A 21,207-nucleotide genomic window follows, 5' to 3' on the forward strand; every position below is an offset into this window, starting at 1 on the left:
AGAAAAGAAGGTAGAATTTCAGTTTATGTTTGAATGTCAGCCATCTTAGAGATGACAGAAGGTTGTAATGGTGTGTCCTGGAAGTTGATCAGAGTATACATTTTGTTGATTTGTGATAACATTGTTCTAATTGTCTGGATAGATAAGCAGAAAGACCTGTATGGACAATACAAACCATAAAATAAACTCAAGTACAGAAAAGTGACTAGTTTGGCTTTAGATGTTTGTGTGATGTAATATCTGATGCATAGAAAGCTGTCTATCTGTTGATTCAGGCTTTTTATTGTTATATTAGATATGCAGAGGAGAGTATGGCAGCAAAAACAAACAATGGCCACTTGATTTATCAGTTTATGGAATCCTGTTTCCTATGACTGTAGTGAGTTGGAATGCTATCTCTTTTGACTATAGAGATTTTTAATTTAGGAAATTATGAATGTTTGTAGTAACTGCGGTGGTGGTGCTGCAGTAGCGTTGTCGCCTCACAGTAAGATATCCTGTTCAATTCTCAGCTAAAGCTTCTTCTGTGTGGAGACATGCGTGAATGGGCATACCTTCGTTGAAGGTTGTGCGTCAGGGCTGGCAACTTGGCACGTAAAAATCTACTGCCAATCATTAGCGGACCGGAGTTCCGCTGTGGCGACCCCTAACCAGGAAAAGCCGAAAGACACAACAACATGAATGTTTGTAGTGATTACAGCAGAACAAGATTTTTGTTTCCACTGTACGCATTAAGAATGAGATGTGAATAAATAAGCAATTTTTGAGTATGGTGAAATTTACCTTCAGTTTTTTAATATGTTGTTTCACTGTTTTTTTGCTTCTTGCTCAGAAAAAAAAGTATATTTTCATTGTTTTTCATTGACATACTAAACACTGAATCACTGAAAGATTACTGCAGTTTGCTGGTACTGAGTTGACATGCAGACTAAATAATATAGGATCCATTATACCACCCTCAGAAATGTTTTTGTTGCAAATTAAAACTGAGAATTCTTCTCTCACCTTACTTAAAGTACATCAGCTACAGAACCATCTGAATGTGTTGCCATGTATACTAAGGCAGGTCAGCTTAATTAATATTGTGCAAAGGCTTTGCATTCCAGATATGTTCATGAAAAAAATAGCTTTAGCATTGCTATTGTATTGAATTCAGGCATTTTGTATATATTGTACATAATTCAAATTTGTTCTTTTGTTTACAGCATCATTATATTATTATTATATTGTAATTAAATACTTACCTGTTTATGGAAAAAGAAATATTTTTTGAGAAAAAAAGACTTTGCACTTCCCCTTCCCCCCATTCAGTTCTTTCCTTACAAATTCATTAACAATGTGTAATACAGTGTTTATGGAGAAGTCCTTGCAGAAGCTATTTTGGGTTGTTTATAAGATTTTTCTGTAAGAAAATGTCCATTTGTTTGGCATATAATTATTTTCCATGACTGTGCTAACAGTGTTTAAGGTGGCTGCTGTTTGGTATTTTTTTTAGTTCATTGGAGGTTCTACCATTGAGAAAGGGGGCAGTGATAGTCTATTTGCAGAGGGTTGCTACTCTGCTCTGTTTGCTTCATTTATTAAAATATAGTGTCGCTGTCTTCATATATTTTTGGGGGAGGCTGTCAGACCCTGGTATTTCAGATATGTTTTATTTTAGGAGCAGTCGCCTCACTGTAAAATGACTAATCTTATTCAAAAGAGATTTGAGGCTCTGAGGAATTTTTTGATTGATAATGAGAAATGATCCCGTAACATCTGATACTGCCTTTCAAATTTGCTACATAGAAGGTTAGCAGTATCTTTCTTAAGGCACTGTGTGGTAGGTTAGGGGATAAAGTTGTTACTGAGTTGCAGAAAGGAGATGCCATTCCTGTTCTTTGTCAGGGTGCAGAACTTGCCTCAGGTTAACCCTGAGTTAGAGGAAATGGAGCAAGAATAAAATGACAGTTAATGTCAACCTCCTAGAGATTAACGGCTTTGCTTGCCTTACAGGTCTGAAGAACCTGTTAAGGCAGTAGTCCTGCAGGCGAGATCAGCAAGTCTTTCAAGTGACAGACTACTGGACTGGTATCTGAACAGACAAGAGTACATGATAGTGTACGGTTCAACCACTCCCCTCAAAAGCCAGATATGTTTGACATTTAGCCATCAGCTGATGGAGTTTCCAGAAGATAGCTCACATCTTAGCAGAATTAAGCATCATTGCTGCCTCACTAAGTTGCAGCTCAAGTCCTTTCATAGAACTGGACATTCTTTGGCTTTATTTTCAGAGGAGCTTGGTGTGAGGCCTTCCAGAGATCTGTTTGGCACAAAGAAAAATGTTATGCTTCCCACATCTTTTCCTTTGAATGTACAAGGTGGAGCCGGGATCCTTTTTTCTCTCAGCTAGAGGTTAGTACTCCTTTAAGCCTTTCAACAGTTCCTCTTGATCTGGTGATCAGAGCATAAAACACAAAGCTAATCTCAGTTGCACTATGATGTTCCATGTTCTTCATATTCTAGCCTAGACCTGATTCCAATCATGGTGATGTGTATTTCAACCAACAGGCAGGATGAGTATTTCCATCTCAGAGCTTGGCTACTTCTTAACCCCACCCCTGCATCCTATTGGATGTGCTACTGGTGATTTCATAGGTGTTGGGGTCTGTTAGAAGGTATTCTTCTAGGTGTAACTTTGTAACCAGGTGGATGCACTTATTAATTGGAGTGTAGACATACCTTATTACAGTCATTTATCTTGAAGATCTCTTTGATCTATGTTATAGACCATTTTGGTTTGAAAAACAGTTATCCCCCAGTCAGAGTTCATGTTTATGCCATCTTAATACATCCTGACCTTTTGAGGACAGGTATGTGACTTAGTAAATGTGATTAAACAGTTCCTAAAGGAGCTACTGCATCTTCTTCTTCCTCTCCCGATGAAGAAGCTAAGAACATTTCTCTTCCTTGGGGCTTTAATAGTATGGTTGACAGCCTCATTTGTCCTATTTTTGACCTTGCAGGCTTAGTAGGTTTGAATTAGTCTCTTGAGAAGTGCTTGGCCCCTCCTCTTGGAAGTGATTTTATCTTAGGGCTCTTATATGTGAATAACCCACCTAGTATTTCATAAGGACAGTGTATTTCATGGGTTTAACCCACATTTTTTTCCAAAAGTGGTTTTGGTGCTGCCATTTAGTTATCTGTCCACATCCTTATCTTCATTCTGTGGGGTAAGAATCCATGCTGTCAGATGAGCATTCTCCACAGGTATATTACTTACTTTGGGATAATGGATCATTTGCTTTTTTTCTTTTCCCTGAAAAGGAAAGCTTAACTGCTGCTAAAAAGACTGTCATAGTGGCTTGTCAGTTGTATTATCTGTTACAATTGTACATCCTGTACACTTTGACTAGTGCAGTCAAGAGACATTCTACAAAGGAGATGTCTTCTTCCCTTGTTTCTTTTAGTAATGTGCTCCATTGCTTACATCTGTGTTATAATCTCTTGGTCCTCAGTTCTTTCCTTTAAAGACACAGTGGTTTAATTACAACTAAAAGGATACAGCTTACCTTAGTTATTTATATGTATATACTTTCTATTGCATTTGTTGTTAAAGTAGGTGGACTTTTCAACCATGACCCTGGTCACCTAGTAATAACAGATAAAATGGTGAAAACAGTAAGTAAAGTTTTGTTATTAAAGTTGCAGTGTGTTAGAGTCACTAGCTCAAACAATATATATAGAGGATATGAGCGGGTCTGCGATCAGAGACCCATTCATAAGCTGGTTACGGCGGTCAGAGTCCCACTGAGGTCATAACCAGTTTGTGTTAGAGACATGGATGTCAAGAAACAGCATAGTTCAAGAGGATTTGGTATCCATGATGGGAAAATACAAAGCTGGTTATGATTACAAACCTGATCATAATTCTTTGTAGTGCATGATGCTTTATCTGCTGTAAATACTACCAGTTACAACAATAACTAAAAAAAAAGTCTGACATGTTTTACTGTCTTTCAAAGCCAGTAAAGCACATAGTGTTGCTAAGCAGAAAGCAGGCCAAAACAAAGCACCCCCGCCCTGTAGAACTAAAAGGTTATAAAGCTGTTTGATCCATTGTTATGCAACATTTTTGTGTAAGTGTGGCAGAGCAAAGCATCAAACAGCTTTTAAAAGCTGTTCTACTTTATGTTACTTTTCTTTGCTGTGCAGCATTGATAGTTCTTAGCATGGCACCCAATCTTAACAGGTCTTAGGAGTGCTTATCAAGTTTTTGTTAAGCACCCCTAAGCCCTGTCGATGACATCAGGTGTCACACTAGGGACGTCCTTAACAAGTTTATCTTTCCCCAGGTTCGAGGGTAGTCATGGTGCTCCATGCATCACATCCATTTTAATGACATTTTCTTTCATTTATCTCATGCTTCAGGCATAAATAATAATCTTTAAGGTCAAGTGCATTTTCTTTATTGGAAGAACTTGAATAGAATAACTTCAGCATAACTCATACAGTACTTCTCTATTATTTATGCACAAAATAAATTGCCCAGGTTCATATAGCCCAAAACGTTTACAATACTAAAAACTTCAGAATTCATAGCATATGGTGACAGGTTTACCTAAGTCTTGATGATTATTTGCTGACTTGAATATCCCAGAACTTTTAGGTAATTCCATCATTATTTTATCTCTCCAGGTGTCTTATGGCTCAACAGCTTCTTCACTGTTGGCTTTTCACCACCATGACCCCCCCCCCAATCCACATCTGAACTCACTGTTATTGGAGACTTCTTTTCCAAACTTTACTGATACTGTTCAGAATGATATACTGCAATGCCTTCTATTCGTAGTAGTAAAGGCCTTTTTTAACTGCTGTAGGCTTGACTACAGGCTGTACCCTACCTCTGCTTAAGTACATTTCCTGGGAAGCTACTCCTTTAGCTGTCCTACCCCACCTTACTGTATCACAGAGTACAGCTTTTCAGTCTTAGTGCAGAAGAATGGAAAAGAAAGTGTAAAATAAGCAAGCAAATACAATTTGTTTGTTTTTACATGTACATGTAAATTTGTATTGCCTAATCTCTGAGATGGCCCTTTGCTTTCCCCATTTGTTGGGAGTCTCACTTCAGCTTATCCAATGGTAGTTCCTTCTGTAAGCATTCTAAAGTTTGCCATTTGCATCCCTGACCAATTTCTTTTTTATTACAGATGGTGGAGCATTTGTGTTCCATGGCAGTTAGAACTGGGAATTGTGAGGTTAGTTAGATGTCACCTTCTAGTCCAGCACTGGGATGGGACTGTATGTTCAAGTAGATTGCGAATATACCTGCAGGTATGAAAAGTTAAGATCTAAGAAGGAGTTAAGATTCTAAGGAGGATTTACTGTATGTAAGGAGGTCTCAGCTGGATAACCACTGCAGTGGGATGCCTCAAAGATAAAGCTGATAGAAATTAATGGAATTTGTGGGAACAATGCATGCAAAATAATATTCAGGAGAAGGAGGTGTGGGGTGTAAGGAAAGGTAAGAATGGAGAGCAATTTATTTAATGTTCAAATGAATGACCATTGTTAAAAAAATGTGTAGTGCATGAAAAAAATGAAAACTGTTTACTGTGGCTTGTTGTCTGTTAATGTGAGAGTACCTATGTCATTGTTTATGAGAATTTAAAAAAGGTTTAAAAAAGTTTAAGCTGATGTGGTGCATAATCCTTATCTATTACTTCATTGATCAAAAGGATGAGAAATTTAAAAACAGAGAGTTTGTAATCTAATTGACAGAACCCAAGGTAATGTAATGCATGATCCCACATCTCTTTTTATGGAGAAGGCTCTGCATTGTAGAATTTCAAAAACATAAAGTGTTAGTGTATCAAGAATAATAATTTTATGAACAGAGATTTAAGAGATAAAGCATTAATTTCCCTTTTATTTTCTTTCAGTCTATTCAAGTTCGATTAGAGCTTGCAGAAAAACTTGGAACTGGAATATCTATCTGGGAGCTGGGACAAGGCCTGGATTATTTCTATGACCTGCTTTAACTCTTTTGATTTATCCCAATTTGTAGAGTAAGAAAGTGAAAGGAATATAAATTTCTACATAGCATGATAACTTTTTAATGCTTGACATTTTAAATGGATAAATAAAGAGTTTTTGTAAAACCAGATTGATGTATTTGAGTAATGCATTTTCTTAGTTTAATAATATAGAAAACAAAATAAAAATGATAATTACAAAGCCATTCTGAAGTACATTTGGGATTCCAGATAACATGTTTTAGCTCAAGACCTAGTAGTAAACTTTTATTACTGCTGTTATACTGTGTTGAATGAGAAAAATGAACAAATATTCCTCTTTTCAACTGCTATAATGTTGAAAATAAGAGGGTAACTAAATACTTCTTTCCTCAAGATGTTGTGACCCCGAAGCTGATAATATTAGTAAACTGAATAGAGGAGGTAAAGCTCCTTACATGGAGAGCGTGTAAGGCTTTGCCCATACAGAAAAACAAGTTTCAGATTCTGTATTTTCTTTGAAAATGTAACTTCTGAAGTCATGAACTAAGGTATCCACAAGATTGCAGTTGAGAACTTTATAGCTTGAAAAAGTCCACCACTGTTGGGTACAATAAAGGCTGTCCTCCGCAACAATGATACAAATTGAAATAGAAATCTGAACGAACTGAACGATAGTGGTAATAGTAATCCAAAAGTCCAAGAAAGTGCGGCTTTCACTAACAACCAAGAAATCCAAACAAAAAAGCCGTAGAGCGGAAAGCAGTACTCTTCCTATTCCAAACCACGAAAGTGACACCAAACAACTTCTTGAACGCTTTTATTAAATAACCACATGCGTTTTCGTCCTTTTACTCCAGGACTTCATCAGATGAAACTATTTTAAAAAAACTCTGCCTTTATACTTTATTAACAACACAATTAACCAATAAAACACAATTTCATTATTTTGAATAAACCAATGAATTTCTCATCTCATTAATATTTATTCCTGATTGAAGTTTAAAAAATGATCGTATGTGTAAAAACAATACTTTTAAAGTCTGTTTATCTTTTAGATATTGTTTAAAAGTTAATTTGACATCATATATTACAACATTGGGAAAGTTTTTCATTTGATTTTTATCATAAAAATCATGTACATATTAACTTCAGTGTAGGAATTCGCAAGCATTAAAAACCTTAGTCTTGTACCCCCTCTAGTGTCAAGAAACTATATAACATACTAATTCATCTCTCATTCTAGTAATCCAAAAGTCTTTTAATACAACACACACTTTATAGCTTGTCTGCCATTTTGTGACATGTGGTATGTCACTTTGAGTGATGAAATACAAAGCAAATATGGAAATTATTTGCAAAAATTATGTTTAGGGAATTTATTCATTTAAGAAATGAACAGAAGCAGTACAAAGGGAACACATACAGCGACAATAATTCTAAAAGCCACTTGAAATTTAATTTTAAAGTAATTATAAAATTAAGCACACAAAAATCAACACGGACTTCATCAGAACATAAAAAACTGTTCCTAACCTTCATGTTTAAATAGTTCAATGTGTTATATAGTCTTAAAGACACAGTACATAAAAACTCTAAGTCAAATAATATAAACAACCTATAAAAGATTAAAAAAATGTTTTGAAAATTGTTTACCAAAAGTTGTATGCTAACACATTATTAAAGATAACTGGAGTATTTTTGAGACAAATGAACGCATCTAGGAGAAAGTAGGACCTAAACCCAATTTTGTTTATAAAATAGAGGAATTTAAAAAGCTTGTTAGAAAACCCAGGACCTATGCAAGGTAATAGTATGCGTACAAAAAGGTGTGGAGCATGTTCTCATTGTAATTTCATACTTACCGACTACCAAATTATTTTAGACAACTTTAACCAAAGTAAACTTTCTCTTTCTTTGGGTAATTGTTGTAGTAAAGGTGTGGTATATATCTGTAAGTACAATGGGTGTTTTGGTTTCTATGTGGGTAAAACTGAAAGAGTTTTTAAAAAGAGAATCTATGAGTATCTGTATGACATTGATCAGGGCAATACTAACAGTACCCTGCACAAACATTCGTTGACATGCCAAAACTACACCTGTCTTAAATTTGGGATTATTGAAATTGTTCTACCCGACCCAAGGGGTGGGTGTTGGGAGAACAAACTCAAATACAGACAGTAGAAGTGATGTATTTGAGGGAGGAGTTAGAGTTATGTATTCAATTGAAAATAACTTGCAGTAAGATTTTTGATGGAATTGTTTTTTGAATTATTCCCTGAACATTGGGAAAAGGGAGATTTTCTTTTTAGTTTGGAGGGGCTTGATAGAGATTGGGTGCAAGAATGGAGAAGGAGTGGTCAGTACAGTATAATTTGGTTTGAGGGGGGTCTGGTGTGAGGGAGTTCATTGAGTGAATTTGTAGGGGTGGTTTTATTATGGAGTTTGGCAACAAGATGCAGGAAGGCACCTGGGTAAAGTAGTTTGTAAAAAGGAGACCAAGGCATACCTTGACTCTGTAGGTGACTGGGTGCCATCTGGCTAGATAGGGTGGTGCAGTGTGTTCCATGTTGGGGGGGGGGGGGTTTGAAAAAATGCACAAATTTTTATTTTCTATAGACTGTAGACTAGATTATTTATTTTTAGAGGCTGTGACTATGATGGAGAGCCTATATTCAAGTTGAGCTCGGCCAATTTCATTGTCTATTGTGGCTCTTGCTGGTCTGGAGAGAAGGCAAGAGATTTTCCAGAAACAGAATAAAAGGGGTTGGATCCTTTGCTGGTGTTTTTAATATGGTTATGGAAGTTAAGTGGCTGGACCAGCTGTAAACCTAGGTATTTAAAGTACATGATTATTTTTAATAGGCTGTCATTGAAATCTGTGATGCTGAGATTTTTTTTCATTTTTTTCTGCTTTTGTGAGGTTCCAAGTATCATAATTTTTTTGTTCTGGAGGTGCTTAGGAGTATCATATGTTGTTTATCCAGGAATTAAGGGAGTGGAGGGTAGACTGAAATGGGTTTTGAATAGTTGAATATGAGGGATTGGATTAAAAGATAACCACATCATCAGCAGAGTAGTAGAAAGGATTGAGACATTGGGGGTAGTTTGTTAATAAAGAATGAAAGCAACAGTGGGGTGAGTATGGATCCCTGGGGCACTCTTTTGGTAAAGGCTGCTGGAGGTGATAGGAAACAGCCAATTTTAACTATGAAATGCTTATTTAAGAAATCTTTGTACCAATTCACAGTGTTAGAACTTACTCTGATTTTTTAGACAGAGTGAAGAAGAATGAGGTGGTCAAAAGCTTTGATAAGACCAGTGAAGAGTACCCCTGAAATGATTCCTTTATTCCTGTTGAGAAGAATCTCTTCTGTAAATGACTTTAGTCCTGTTGTTGTGCTCAGGCCAGCCCAGAATCCATGCTGTTTAAGTGCGAGGAGATGGCATTGTTGGATGTAAGAGGACATTTGGATGGTGTTTATTTTTTTAAGTGTTTCTCAAGAGATATGGTGGAAGTGAAGGCCAGTTAACATACACATCTTTACCATTCCAAACGCACAGTATGACAAACTGGCAGAGGCAATTACCAGGGTTCAGGACAGGTGGTCTGGTGCCGTGTGTCTTGTCCCCACACCAATAGGTCAGAAGGACTCTGTTGTGGCCTTCTGTACTGATCCTGTTTCTCCTACTCCAATGTTGCCTTCACCAGTACCACAGTTTTGGCTAGGTTGACAGTTTCTTTTTCTTCAGTGCTGATCTCTGCATTGGACTTTGTCAGTGCTCTGTCCTCCAGAGTTTATGACACAGGCACTGGGTTTGTTCCAGGTGGTGGCATCTATGTTGCCATTGCTGACACTGGTGTGACAGATGCCACTATTCTCAGTATAGATGGTACATGTCACATTCTTTAGGCCAGTTTTGTTGGTGGCCTTTGCATTTGTGTGTACTGGCTTACTCAGTGTTGGGGTATACAACATTGATGGTTTCAGCATCTGTACCTCGGATCCCAATGTCTGTCTTGATATCAGTATTGGCACTATTGACAGGTATCAATTGGCAACATATGCAATGCCCTCAATCGTGATGACTGCCTTCCTTAAATGCTCCTGTCACAAGGCTGTTGGGCTTTCAGCCTGTCATTCCCCAGCAGGACAAGAAAACTGTAGGGCTTCAGGAGTATACCTCACCCACATACTCCATCAAACAAACTTTTCATTGCTGGGGACCTCCATGTTTAAGAGGACCCATAAGGCACTAAAGAATACCAAAAACATTAACTCCACCACCCTGCCAAGTCAGCTTTGAAGGACTTGTGCAAGGAGGATAATGCCACTTCTACATCCTTCCCCGAAAAATACTGACATCTGGGTGCACCTAGATTTGATGTGAGTGGCTGGGAGCAGACTTCTTTATCTAATACCTACCTCAAAAAAGGAGCTTTTAGAAGGCCTATAGGTCCACCCAACAAACTTCTTTGTTGAATCCTCTTTGGATGGATGTTTTAAAGGATGTGACCATCATTGCTTAGGAAATCCCCGTTACAGTGACCCTCATTCCTAAGAAGGCTGACCACATCTGGCCTGTATATATATATATATATATATATATATATGTGTGTGTGTGTGTGTGTGTGTGTGTTTGTGTCTGTGTAAACACGCACACACACTCACACATATACACATATCTGTCATTTGATTGAATGACAGTTCAACTGAATGGAAACTCAGTGCATTAAAAAGTTTGAAAGTCTATTTAGTTGAATGCCCATTTGAATGTACGTACACACACACACACACACACACACACACACACACAAACTACAAGCAGAGAATCAAAACGGTAGCAGATAATTTCCAAAGAGAGAGCAAAGAAAAAAACATAATTTGCAGAAGATTGCAAACGTGGGGTTGTTGCTAAGTCACTCTGTGATACCCAAATCCTCTAGAATAAGCTTGGCCTACAAAAGTTTTGTGTTGCTAAACACAGGCTCAAATTAAATGCTAGTAAAGTATAGTATCATCACTTTTGGTAGACAACCTGTCCTGTCATCATACTGTCAAGACAACACTGCTCTACAAAATAAAATAAAATTTAGTTAGGGACCTAGGTACTTGGGTAGCCTCCTCTATTTTTGATTGTCATATAACAATGGTTGTCAGGAAATCCTTTTGTTTAGCTCAGCTAATTTTCAAAGGAATATCAAGGTCTTAAGAGGTAATTAGTTTCTTATACTCATCACTGATCAGGCCAATTATTGAGTACAATGCCCACCTTGGGATGTATCTCACTAAACATATCAAACAATAAAAAAGATCCCAGAGTTTCTTAACCAAAAATATCACAGGCCTAAAATCCCTTTGCTGCCAAGAGAGAGGGACAGGATGGTCTATCCCTTTATTTATTGTCTTATAGATTTTTGAGGAGAGATCTGTATATAACCACACCATTAAAGACCCAATTATCTTGGACCTCCTGTTTCTCCATAAGCCCAATATGTCCACCAGTGCTAGAATGAGGGATCAAAATATTCACCAAAAGATAAATAAAACATGATGAAGGGATAGGTTTATTACCAACTGTTTCCAAAACACAGCTCTGGAATAAACTTTCCCCCGCATGTTAAGTGGTGCAACTCAGTATCTCCTTTAAACATAACTAAATGACTGGATTGCTACCCGAAAATTTACTCCAGGTTTGACAGGTATGATCCTCCTACAGAAAAGATGTGCTGCCCGCTGGATGGTACTGGCAAAGTCGTGCAACTTGGTGGTTTTGGAATATCTAGGAATAATCTGTGAATCTAAACACAAAATAAAAATTTACACAGGAGAGTTTTAAAAAGATGTGAGAAAATGAAGAGAGAGGCAAGAAACAGTAAAACAGCCGTAGACAAAAAAAGAAGGTAGAGGGAAGATTACAGCATTATGGGCTGGGATCTACAGACACACACAGTGCATAGTGAGGTGCTAGTTAGTAGCTGTGTGATGGGGGGACAATCAAAGACAAAGAGTAATACATTGCCTGGATAGCTATGAGCCTCACTGCAGTGTTAACTGCAGAATATTAATGCTGCACACTCATGCAGCACTCACCTATGAATCCTGGCCAAAGTGTAGTAAGAATCATAATAAACTAAGACACTCACAGTAAATGAACATTAAATGTAGACGAGGGAAAAGAGGGTTTCTATTTTGACCAGCATGCAGTCCAAGCAATGTATGGTTGTTTTTGTTATAAACTCCAGTTACTCCTGGAAGGTTAAAACAATGATCTTCCTGTTATTGCCTGAACCATCCCAGGAATTGTGTGACATGTCACAGTAGTATGTGTCATATCATGACTTACTGCTCAGTTAGCACATTAGCTTTTGGGTGCTACATCATAATGGAGCCTGCCTGAAACACCAATCAGATATTAATCCTCTTGTCATTTAGAAGCGAGAAAAAATGTCTATGATTTTCCTTGTTGTAATCATTTCTATATACACTATTGCAATTTTTTCTAAGTCTAAATTTTTTTCATAGTTTGCCACTTTTCATTTAAAGAGGGATGAGGATGTAGAAGCAGAACGTAGAACAATGGTGGGAAACAGCAATCCCTCTCAGGCATATACACTTAAAAAAAGTTGTTATGATAACATTAGGCAAAAAATACACTGGTTATCAGTGTACCAAAACATGTAAATAACATGGAACCCATCAAAGTAATGCAGAACCTTTGTATGCAAGTTAACTTTTTTTCTAAATATGCTCCAAGCCTTTTCCATAACAGCTACATTTGATTGAAATTTCCCCAAGAAATTTGTGTAAGATTACTTAAGATCATATTGTTCTGCCAAATATACCCACTGCTTAAGGCTAGGTCAGAAAAACTATTTTTGGTCCATGTTATGCATTTATAAACAGTGATCAGAATTTCCCAGGGAATGGCAGTTCACTTCAAGCTATCTAGGCTTACTGACAACTGCAGTGAATCCACGCAGGTACAGTGATAAGTTCTCTCAGCTTCAACCCTGAAAGGATCCTAATTTTGGATAGATTGCAATACATTTTGCTAGTCACCACTTGCATCTAGCTGAGATCTCCTACCTTGATCTATGACTCCCAGCTGTGTAAAACGAGAATGTAAAACTGTCATAGCAAGCATTCTACAAAAACAGAAAGACAAAGTGAGAGGCAATTATTCTAATCGTGTCCCTGTCCCACACTGACCAATCAGTCTGTGATAATGGTAAAACTTTATGCCAGCAAACAGTGGAGAGGCGATAAACGATATTTTGTATAGGTTAGTGAAGTCCTGGAGATAATATAGAACTTCCAGTAATGTATGTTTTACTACCTGAGACTATAAATGTACTTAGACATAACAATGTGCACAAACCTTCCTCTGTGTCTTTGTATCTGTACCACCATTCAAAGTTAATTGATAATATCCCATTGTACACAAACCAGTTGTTTGAGACAGCTTATAGACAGACTGACCTATAACCATGCCATCATATATTAAGTTTGTCCTTCCATTTAAGCACACTTGTATGCACAGAGCTAGTCTGCCTGCTCTAACAGTAGCAGTATGTCTCCTGATACTATAGATATGAGAAAGTTTTGCAATGTTACACAGGTCTTAAAATGTTCTTTACTGGTAAAGTGTTTTGGATTAGAGGACATTTTGTGGAAATTGCCTTAATCTTTCCTAGGTCATGAGCTACCATGTTTAAAATTTCCATGTGCTCCCCTATGCCTTCACCAAATCATTTTGGCACATTTTTCAAACTTCTTATCTTATTTATCTTCCATCTGGAACTATCACTGGATGAGCCGCACAAGGAGAAGATATGTATGTGTGCAGCCAGTAAATGTATTGTTAAGTAGTTGAGTGAGCTGGTTCAAAGACCTTTTTCATTTGCATCTCAGACCAAAAGGCAAAAACAAGTACATAAATAATGTCAAAACAGAAACAGACTATCTAAATAACTTTGCTTACTAATAAACATTACACACACCTCTCAACTGTTCATATTTTTGCAGAATTTCCAGATTTTTATAGGTTCATAGGTTCATACTAGGCTATCTGCCCTAGGGCATTTATAAGCCTAGCTAGAGTGTGTGTGGCTTTCACCACCCCTTAGGATGAGAATACTATACCCATTAGTTTGCTGTGCCTCTGTCCAGCAGTGATTCAGAGATGATTCCCGGGGTAAACCTACGATCTCCCATCCACTCGTCAAGATTTCTCTTGAACAGAGTCAGTGAGGGGCTCTGCCTCACATGGACTGGGATTCTGTTCCATAGTGTAGGGAGTCTCTGGGTGATGAATCTGTCCCTCCAGCACGTCCTATTTATATCCGTGTTGAGGTTTAAGTCTCTTGCTCTTGTGGCTCTGGTGGATTTGGATTTTTTGAGGTGGAGCATGTCCATTAATTCCGGGTTGGACATGGCCTTATATGTCAGGCACAGATCACCTCTGAGCAGACGGTATGCGACTGAATAGAGCTGGAGTTTCTTCAGTCGGGCATCGTATGACATATGATTGAGCCCCTTTATCCTTTTGGTGAGGAACTTTTGGGGTCTTTCCAACTGCTGCAGGTGTCGGGTAAGGTACATTCCGAATGGGGCGTTGTACTCAATCATTGGTCTGATAAGTGAAGAGTACAGGGGTACAATGACCTCTCCTGATCTGGATGTGAATCCCTTCATGATCAGGTGGGCAATGTAGAAGGTCTTCCTAACCACTTTGGCAATGTGAGTGTCAAAAGAGAGGTTACTGTCAACTTGGGTCCACAGGTCCCTGATAACTTCTTCCGTGTTTAATGGATTACCACCTATGTGGTAATTAGGGGTTACCTTGTTTTTCCCAAAGGGTATGACTATACATTTTTGGCATTTAGCTTAAGGCCATGGCTCTGGCACCAGTTATCCATTTCTATGAGACCTTTCTGGAGGATGTCTGTGTCTGATGGAGTGTCAATTATGGTGCCCAGTTTGCAGTCATCTGCAAATTTTGTCAGCCACAATCCCCTATGTTTGCCTGCACTTCAGAAAAATAAATGCCGAACAAGAGGGGGCCCAGGACTGAGCCCTGTGGGACACCGCTCGTGACCGGCTTAGATTCTGACATGGCACCAGCAACTCTAACCCTGTGTGTTCTGTCCTTGAGCCAGTTTGCAACCCATCTTGTGACATATGGGTTTACATCTAAGCTGGTGAGCTTTTCTATGATGCCCGAGTGGGGTATTGTGTCGAATGCTTTTGCTAGGTCAAGGTAGGCTGTGTGAACTGCCTTACCCTCATCAATGGCCTCAGTGACTGTTTCGAAAAAGGTCGACCAAGTTCAAGAGGCAGGATCTGCCCTTGACAAAGCCAAATTGGGTAGGATCCAGTGTCTGTAGGTCCCCAATGTCTTTATTTATGAGTTCCATTATGATCCTCTCCATAGCTTTGCAGACAAGGCTCGTCAAGCTTATGGGGCAGTAATTTCCAGGGTCCGTAGAAGCACCGCCTTTGTGGAGTGGGACCACAGTTGCCGTACGCCATTCTTTGGGTACGTATCCTGTAGTAAGGCTAAGATTAAACAGCAGCCTTATGTGTGGGTTTAGTTCCTCATTGAGTTCGTGTAGCACACAGCCGGGGACACCGTCCGGTCCCATTGATGCTGTGTTTTTTGCTTTAGAGAGAGCAGCTCTCACCTGGGCATCTGAGATGTTTGGGAGGCTAGACTCTGGTGGGATAGATATTTCTCCTTTTGGGGGGGAGGGAGGCCAGAAATTTGCACTGAACCTGTCTGCCAGTATGTTGGCAATGCCTGTGGGTTCAGTGATTTTTTTATCATTTTGGACTAATTCTGAGCATATCCTGGAGTTTCCACCCAGGTTTCTAACATAGCTAAAGAAGGCTTTATGATTGTCTTTTGTGTCATTAGCGATTTTTCTCTCAAAGTTGGCCTTGGATGATTTTATGAGTGATCGTAGTTTTTTGCTAGTATTGATCAGAGATGCCTTCCCATTTAGGGATTTTGCTCTGTCATGTAGTAGCTTTCTCCTCTTGTTGTAGAGTTTGTTTATGGCTGGAGTCCACCAGACCGGGCGCCTGCCTTTGGTGGAAATGGTCTTGATTTTATTAGGGATTGCTTGATCCATACATTCCTGGAGGTGCTCGTAGAAGGCATTTGTAAGGGTTTCAGCAGCGTGGTTTGTGGTTTCCACTGGCTCGGGGGCCTTGAAGGATACCACTCCAGTCTTAAGAAGTGTGAAGTTTGCTTTTGAGAAGTTCTTCACTGTGGTCTTTTGCTGGGGTGGGGGCGGGATGTGGATCTCCAGTGAGATTAATTTATGGTCTGATCTCACCAATGAGGGATATACTTCCGGTGTGGAGCATTTTGCCCCCATGTTTGTGATGATCGGGTCTAGTATATTTTCTCCACTTGTGGGAATGGTGACTAGTTGTTCCATAGCATTTGAGTTTATGAACTCAAGGAACCTTTGGGCTAGGGTGTTGGGGCTTGAGTAATGTTCCCAGTCTATGTTTGGGTAGTTGAAGTCACCCAATATGATGGTGTTTGGAGAGACATTTATACTCTCCAGTGTCTTCAGGAAGGCTGTGTGGGTTTCCTGAGTTTGAGAAGGTGGTCTGTAGCATGTTACAAACTGTAGGGCAGTTTTACCTATGGTTAATTGCACCTGGATTGTCTCTGATGCTTTGTGCGTTGCCACTAACCTGGAGGTGTGGGTATCCTTTATGAATATGGATACTCCCCCTCCTTTTGTAGTTCGGTCCGGATTTTGGGGCCGGAACGCATGATATGAGGTATAACCTGATAGTGCTGGGGTGCTCTCAGGAGCCTTGAACCAGGTTTCAGTCACAGCACAAACATCGATGTTCTCCATACTGAGGAGGGCTTGAGGCGTGCATCTTGAGGTTTAGACTTCTGGCATTGAGCAGTATTACCCTTAGTTTTTCTCCATTTTTGTTTTCTAGGGCGGTAGGTTTATCATTTGAGCCTTGCCTAAAAAAGGCACTATGGGGTGGCAAGAGCCTTTGCCAATATCCGGAAGCCCAGGGGTGACAGGTGCAAGCCGTCCCTTGCGAAGCAGCGTGGCTTGCCAAGCATGTCATCCCAGGCAGACAGACATTGGATCCCCTTAGAATGACACCAGTAATTAAGCCAATTATTAAAGCTGATCATTTTGTCTCTGTATTGTGGCATCATTCTTGGTGAGGGTAGGATACTGCTCAGGGTCAGGGTCATACCGGCCTGGGCTACATAATCTGAGAGCTCCTCTATGTCTCTTTTCATGTAGTCCAGGGAGGTATGCGTCTCAGGTCGTTCACACCGGCATGGACAATGACTGAGTCATACTTGTACTTGCTGTGGAGTGACCTGAGTGCTTGTGTTATGTGGCAGATTCTAGCGCCTGACAGGCAGCTAACTGTGATCTTTTCCTTGTTCAGTCTGGTGAGTGGGACGTCAGTGTGTCTGACTATGGAGTCACCTATAACAAGTGTGTCTGGCATTGTGTTTGGCCTTAAGGGCTGTGACTGTTTAGCACACTGACTTTGAGAACTATGTGTTGCATGTCTTATGTCTTGAGGTGGCAGTTGCTTGGGTGTCTGCTTTGGAGGCCTCTGTAGTTTTGGTAGATTTTTGATCAGTGCCTCCGAGTATGTCTTTGTGTGTTTATGTGTTTGTTTTGCAGTTGTGATAGTTCTATGTGAAACTGGGTTTGTGGTGTGCGTGGTTTCCTTCTCCTCCTGTCTGGTCTTGCCAGTCCTGAGTTGAGAGAGCTCAGCCTCCAGTTTGGCTATATAGTTGCATCTCTCACATGTATTTGTGTTTTGTGGGAGAAGGAGTGGGTTGTCTGTGTACATGAGGCAATTGTAACATTGCCTCAAGATGCCCAGATTCACCAGCTGAACAGGAGAGGACGCTAGCAACTGACCCTTTGACATGCTAGAAAAAGTGAAAAAGTTTGCTGTGTAACTGAGTCAGAAGGGACCTATAGGGAAATGGGTACTCAAGGGGATTCTAGGCTAATGTAGTACTTTGTTTAGTATACAAGTACTTTACCTATATAAAAATGCTTTAGGAGCAAGTGCTGAGCTATTGAGATAGAGAATAGACTGTTTAGATTGCAAGTAGAGAAGTTCTAAGGGAAAAATTGAAGAGCAGACTTTACGGAGCCAGAAATAGTTTAACCGGCGCTGCCCGATGGTGCTCTATGGGCAACTCCGCGCTAAATCACGCTAAAGCGGGCTTTATAGCTTTAACTTTTTTTTTGCCTCATATTTTTAGTCTGTTTCTCTTAAAATTTGTGGTTTACTGACAATTCACTGGCAAACCACTGAGGACTAAAGTAAAAAAAAAAAAAAGACATTTGAGTTTCAGCCTTCATATCCTTCAGAAAATTCATGCTAATGCAAAACCTGTTATAGAACTTTCTAAGTTTGTAAGAGCAATATTTAAAAGGTGTCCCTATTTTTGGGCCGTTATCCCCCCCATTATTTGTGTTTTTCTCCAGATTTCTTGCTCTAAGAGGTCGAAAGGTATGACATTACACAACCTAGCTGAATGACCGTAATATGAAACATTTCCACAGTCCAAACAATTAGTAGAACTTTACAAAGCATGAAAAAGAAAATGACATTTGATAGGGAGACTAAGCAGAATAGTTTGTACTTTGGAGCCAGGGCCTTTAAATGCAGAAAAAAATAGTGCTGACACTTTAAGGCAGTATGGGTGAATCCCTTATCCTTTGAGTATTCAACCTTTTTTATTAAAGCAGCAGGATCATTCTGATTGTTTCTGCCAGCAAGGTTTTGAGTTGTTTTCAGAACTGAATATGCTTGGTAGTTGAAATGGAGATCTGATAGGTTGTATGGAATTATTATTTGTAAGAAAGTGGGGTCTAACCTGTCAGCATGCCTCTCATCCAGATTTTCAAAGAATGCCCAGGTTTTGCCTCATATTTTGGTCTGTGAGTCATTAAATCTGTGGTTTTCTGTCACATCATTGAGAAATGAAGTCACCAAATAGTCTTCAGAAAATGCCTTCCAACACAAGACCTTTTATTCTAGAAACTTTCTAAGCTTATAAGAGTAATATTTTAAATCCATCTGCCACTATTTTTGGGTCTTTCTCCTTCCATTATTTTTGGCTTTGTCTAGATTTCTTGTCCTAAGAGGCTGAGAAGCATGCCTGTCAGTAACTTGCTCTGAAGAGGGCAGTAAGATTCCCGAAGAAGCTTGAAGGCCAACAAGTTAAAAGAAAGCAGGCAGTACTAAGGAGCCAGTTTCCCTTTTTTAATTGAGGTGCAGAGATTGTCCTTGCTGTGGGCCAAGTGGACAACTTTAAGTACTTTTTTGTTTGTCTTCTGTAGTATAGAGGACTTAAGAAAGGTACTGAGTCTTATAATAAAAAGGCTGTAGGCTTACTAAATACAAGCTACATGCCAGGAACTGTAGCCCCACCTTTTGATATCTTCCTGACAATACCATCTAAGCAGATCTTTGTTTTACTGGAGAACCAGAGGAACTAGACATAGGCAGCTGTGTGATCTAGAATGCAGTCATCATTAATGGATGCAACATGTGTGCAGTAAAAGTTTCTTTTACTGTAACAAGCTTTAGGTTTGTATTTCACCATTAATTCATCCAGTATATCTGTATGTATTTGTTTTAGTGTAATATGTTTTAGGTCTGTGTTTAACCATTAATTTATCCAGTATATGTATGTATATATATATATATATATATATATATGTGTGTGTGTGTGTGTATATTTTATATTTATTTATTTAGCATTTGTTTACCAGGATGGTCCAACTGGACAGCTAGTGTCCGTTTTCAGTGGAGTCCTGGGGAGAAAAGCTCCAGAAAATTGTTACATAATATGAACAGTATAAATGACAATCAAGGTACAGATGTAGAAAGGGTAACATGCTAATAATACAGAGATAAGTGATGTTTTTATAGACATGTGTAATTTTAGTATAGTATAGGCATTCAAACAATATAACAGTATGTACAAAGTACAGTAACACAAAATCTATTTCCCTGGTGATGGAATCAAGGTGTCAGAACGCTATTTTAAAGTTAACATAAAAAAAAACTTTTATTATAATTTGTTAAGCGCTTTCATCTAACAGTAACTAGATTTCCTCAGAACAAATGACTGCCTTTAGGCTTACAATATATATAGGGTGTGTAATTAAATAATTGTTTGATTAACCAATTTGATTTCACTTCATTTAAAGTGCTAGTGCAATAAAACCTTAGTGACAATGTTAATAATAGTATTAAAAAGTTTAAAATACATGCTCTGGTTTAAAAAAATGACATATTGTATAAATAATTCATTACATTTCCACATACTTATGATTTGTGCATTTTCTAATACTTATATAAACTAAACTAATATAAATACAATTGCTAAAAAAATAAATAAGTGCATATTAATGGTCACTATAGTACTCATTTCTAATAAAATCATGGACGTAATGGGGGAACCCTTACACTTCCACTTCGTGTGAAGCTTGATGTCAAGTGTAACTAATACAGTGAGGGTGATACCATGGAGAAATGACTGGCACCTTGTATAACATTTATCTTGCTCCTAATTTGGGTTACTAAAATCACTATACTAAAAACTGGGAGAGTTGGAGACTAGATGGCAAATAAAACTAAATGCATCCACTCCACCAGGACTAAATGATCACATATCAGTAAAACCTATCTTGGCCAATGATGGGTAGACTGGCAGTCAATACATTTTATATCATTACATTTTATTTTGTATTATGTAGTATAGTGATTTTAGTAACCCAAATTAGGAGCAAGATAAATGTCATTTTTTTAAACCAGAGCATGTATTTTAAACTTTTTAATATTTTAATATTAATAATATGTTTTATATTAGTACAGTATTACGGCCATTTCAGTTCTTAATGCTGTAATTTTCTTCATCTTATTACTTCCAAGCTTTGTTGTTGTGCTGTGTACATGCACTGTTTTTTTCATATTTGTTGATTGTTGTAGTGTGCAACCTGGGCTGAACCTGTAGTTTGTCATCTTCGATCAGTATTTCTACCCCAATAAATAAACTAAATAAAATAAAACATCTCAACTTAACTCAGAATTATATGTATGCCAAATTGCCCAAAAGACCCACATATGTGGAAATCGAAACCTCAGCTCAACCAAAGTAGCAAATCCTAAAC

At 38.5% G+C, this 21,207-nt stretch overlaps 1 protein-coding gene across 4 annotated transcripts in view; it reads left to right on the forward strand.

Annotated features, from left to right (window-relative positions):
- CHID1 (chitinase domain containing 1) overlaps positions 1-6,143 on the forward strand; it is a 1,907,544-nt gene extending 1,901,401 nt beyond the window's left edge. For all 4 annotated transcript variants that reach the window (XM_044082893.1, XM_044082892.1, XM_044082890.1 and 1 more), the window contains one exon: positions 5,922-6,143. In XM_044082893.1, the coding sequence (XP_043938828.1) occupies positions 5,922-6,020 (99 nt within the window). In that variant the 3' untranslated portion in view covers positions 6,021-6,143. The remainder of the gene's footprint in view (positions 1-5,921) is intronic.
- The last annotated feature ends 15,064 nt before the right edge of the window (positions 6,144-21,207 follow it).

This window comes from Protopterus annectens, chromosome 9.part0 (genome assembly GCF_019279795.1).
Source record: "Protopterus annectens isolate FY-2018-M chromosome 9.part0, PAN1.0, whole genome shotgun sequence".
NCBI lineage: Eukaryota > Metazoa > Chordata > Ceratodontiformes > Protopteridae > Protopterus > Protopterus annectens.